The 3954-nt window shown below is 39.5% G+C and overlaps 1 protein-coding gene across 1 annotated transcript; it reads right to left on the bottom strand.

Moving 5' to 3' along the window:
• Positions 1-643: 643 nt before the first annotated feature.
• LIG4 (ligase IV, DNA, ATP-dependent) lies at positions 644-3668 on the bottom strand. Its single transcript, XM_009704663.1, has one exon. It carries the CDS (start codon positions 3656-3658, stop codon positions 920-922), a length of 2739 nt encoding a protein of 912 aa, XP_009702965.1. The 5' UTR covers positions 3659-3668; the 3' UTR covers positions 644-919.
• Between the last annotated feature and the right edge of the window lie 286 nt (positions 3669-3954).

Here is a 3954-nt window from a genome sequence, read left to right as displayed (position 1 = left end):
GAAACTGAGTTTAGTGCTTTTCAAAAGAGTTACCTTTCACTAAAAAAAAAAAAAAAATAATACCAGGCAGACTTTAAAAACAGGTTTTATTTAGTAGTTAAAAAAAAAATATTGGAAATTAATCGTACATTACTGAAATAGCTTATGAAACATTTTTTGAAAGAGAAACTGATAGTTTAGTGTAAACGTCTAGCCCTGTCACACTTCATGGTTTAACTGCAATGAGCATGGGAGGTCATTACCATTTTAAGTAACTGATTTGTATTTTACAGATATATAGGTCACTGTTAATTCATTAGCACCTCAATCAGAAGTTTAGGTTCTATTTTACAATAGTTATTTACACAAAGAAACATGGGATCAATGTAATATCCTAAAATCAAAGTGCTATTGAGGCTGTGTGGGGCTCAATGCTAAAACCAGTGTAAACAAATTAAAATAGCACAGGCAAAGTTTATAAATTAATGAATTCTATATCATATGGAATATACATAAAACAGTTCCACAAACACATGAATGTGATTGTAAACTGATAAATAAACAATATGTTAAATAGTAGAATCTCAATAAAATAGTAAATTATTGTCTCCATTTTGAACAATGGAGGCAAGCACTACTAATAGCTAGGAATTCTTACGTAAAATATTAGATCTCTCTTGAGACCTGTTTGTGAAGTAAAAGGCTTACATTATTTATCTTGTGGTGATTTTTGTTTTCCTCTAACATAGCTTAGCATCCTCTTGCTTCCGTAACAGCGTAATTAAAAGCCTTGCTCTGATTTCAGCAATACAGCGTTATTCTTTAGCCAGAGCCAGCTTTAAACAGACATGAAAACACACAAAAAATTTAAGGCAACCTCATAATATCCAAGTCCAATCATGCCAACAAGAATGCTTTTGCTCCAAGCTTAAAAACTACTTTAAATTAGGTACTGATTTTCATTCTTTGGGACTCCTTCCTCCACTGACTCTGTTACCCACGGCTCAGATACAATTTTAAATTTTTTCCCAAATGTCCTTCTGAGCGCTTTTATCTCTTTTACCCGGGAATGATCTTCTCCTACAACAACATGGGAAACACCCTCTTCAAGGTGAGAGACTACTTTTGCACCATAAAAACGGAGCTCCAAAGCTCTAATTGATAGTGTTGTTCCACAGATTTTCGTTCTGGGCTCGTTAACAACAGCATAACAGTCCACATAAACAGTGTTTCCTCTGAATATACTGAGCTGACAGCTGTTCCATGAATAACGTTCTTCTAACTCTGCAATCATGCCCAAAGGCATCACCTTATTGTCCTTCATTCTTGAGAACACTTCCTTGAGTTGTGCAACATCCGTGTCTGCTGTGTAGCTGTCTCCATAACAATCATACTCACGAGCAAAATGTTCTTTTGTGTCAGGAGACATGTGAATCATAAAGGCTGGTTGCCAAGGCACCAGCGTTTTGGTCTGAAAACACTGAAGGAGCCACTCTGCCTTCACCACATCATACTTGTTGGAAGCAATGATGTTTTTCACTCTGACATTCTCAGCTCCTACAATGACACAGTAAGTCTCTGGCCCAGGGTTCTGTACCACGCTACCACCACACTCAGCTACTCTGCTCTCCAGTTCAGGCTTTGAGTATTCACCCGTTCCTGTCATAACACAAAACTCAACATCTTCAAATACATTTGAAATCTTATTTACGTTAGAAAGATCAGGAGCTTTAAATTGCTCAGCTATTCCAATTATCTTCTTCACCTTTGATGTAGTTTTCCTTTTTTTCTCTTGTGGCTCATCATACTCATCTATATGAAGGTGCTTAGATGCCAGCTTCCCTTCTGCTTTCCTTCTGAGATCTTCTAACATGTCCAAAGTCATGCACTCGTACCATTCTTTGTCCTCTCTTATCTTCTCAATTCGAGGGAATCTCAAAGTACAGTCAGTTTTGTACATATCACTGTTAACAATCTCGGCTGCCTTGATCTGCACTATGACAGAGTTGCAAGGTTCAATGTACATTTCAGGTTTTTCAGTTCCACACAAAATGTTACAGGGAGGGTCCTTTCGATGATAGGGCTTCCAGTGTTTAGCCAGTTTCAAACCGAGATCGTACAATTCCTTCATAGTATAGCCAGAGCCAACACGACAAATAGAGTGGAAAACGGTAGGTTTTTCATTTGGAGGGGGCGTCTCTGCAACAGCGCACAGAAAATGAGACATCATTCCACCGCGTGAGCCCTTCCCCCAGTAACCACCAACAATTAAAAGGTCTAGTTCGTCCATCAGCCCACTGACGTATTCTGGCTTGATCTTTAGCCAGCCTTCCCCACGTTTGTCAGGCTTGTAGGTGGACATGGGATCTTTCACCATAATCCCTTCCTCTCTGTTATCTATTGCTTCATTTAAGGCATCAATTACTTCTTTTCTTGTTCCAGCACTTTTTTTATGTACAACATGTATCCTGCCTATTACTGGGGTAAATACACTACTTAAGATTTCGTACCTTCTGCTTAGTACCTCATGCCCCAGCTTCTGATCGTTAACCATCAATACATCGAACACACAGAAGCAGGTCTGCAGATCAGAGTCTTCCACCATTCTTTTTATGTCAAATCTGTTTCCCTTCTGCATAAAGGTTTGCGTCTCAGGATTGTAAGCCATCATTTCACCATCGAGAATGCAATTTTGTATATTGTTCTTAAATACGTTATGAATAAATGGCGTTAACGAACCATCAAAGGGGGAAGCGCCGAACTGCTGAGTATAGTCAAACCCATTTCGGGAAAAATATTTATACACATCTCCATCTTTGTGCATCTGCATCCGTTCACCATCCAGCTTAGTTTCTATGTAGAATACCTGGTTATTCATTTGTTTCTCAATTTGCTGGACATCAGCAATAGCAGCAAGCATCGGTTTAAAGGCAGAAAACAACATGATAGAAACATCACTCAGTGAGACAAAGGGATCATGCAGTTGTCTGCAGACTTTTTCCAAATCAGTTGTGACGTTGTGCAATTCAGCTGCATCAGGATGAAAAATGGAAAATATAGTTTGTTGACTAACGCCAAGCTTTAGATCCTTTATAATCATCCGGATGAGCCATTTTTGTTCCAGTGCTGTGCTCTGGGTAATCAACTGAAGAAGACTTTTCTTTAACAGGCCCTTGTTTTTAGCAGCATTATTATTAGCTATCGCATCTAAGTGTTCATTGACTTGTTCTATCGTCAGCCTGCCTTGTTTTGGGCTCCTAGGTTTTAACACAAAGTATGCGATCATTGCAAAATCTCCAGCATCTCCACGTGAGCCAGCAGGCGTTCTGTAATTTAAAAGCTTTGCAGCGTCTTTTCCATCTTTTGGTAAGTTAAGTAGTTCAATATAGAGCTTCGCAAGCATAGTTTCTTTAATTCCATATGCCATCCTTTCTCTTTCCAACTGTGGAAGAATAAGTCGCATAGCTGGATAAAAAGAATCTGTGACGTCTTTCTCTTTTTGATGAAGAGCATCGTGGAATTTTCTCCAGGAATCCAGAAAGTCCCTGAAATACTTGGTTTTCTCCGGGCGAGACTTACACATCTGTATTCGCTCCAGAGTAGAACACAGATCTGCAAAAGGCACGTGAGAGGCCACCGTTTTTTTAGGAGAAGGTTGTGAAGCAGTCGCAGAAGCCATCTGAGTCCGTTTTTCACTAAGAACAAAAAAAGTACATATTTGTAGAGAAAGAACACGCCAGTACATTAGTCCACCTCAAAAAAAAATTTCTCTATCTTGGATTTACTGACTTTCTCATTTTTTTAATTAGGATTTAACTGTTATCTTTATTTAAGGGTGACCAGTTAGTACCGCTGTCCTCACCTATAGCTGAAACTCAGCAGTCAGGCTGCGACTCCGGCATCACCTAGGCGAGGGGATGGCAAGGCAGAAGGCGCTGCGCACCCCTCCCACTGCTGCCTGGCCGGAACCTTTCA

Source organism: Cariama cristata, unplaced genomic scaffold (genome assembly GCF_000690535.1).
Source record: "Cariama cristata isolate BGI_N322 unplaced genomic scaffold, ASM69053v1 scaffold1647, whole genome shotgun sequence".
NCBI classification, from domain to species: Eukaryota; Metazoa; Chordata; class Aves; order Cariamiformes; family Cariamidae; genus Cariama; species Cariama cristata.
Note: the sequence above shows the minus strand (reverse complement) of the source record. Positions and strands in the feature narration are given on the sequence as shown.

What these genes read in the sequence shown, in the direction of transcription:
- LIG4 (XM_009704663.1), bottom strand. Translation starts at nt 3,658, where the DNA reads ATGGCTTCTGCGACTGCTTCACAACCTTCTCCTAAAAAAACGGTGGCC.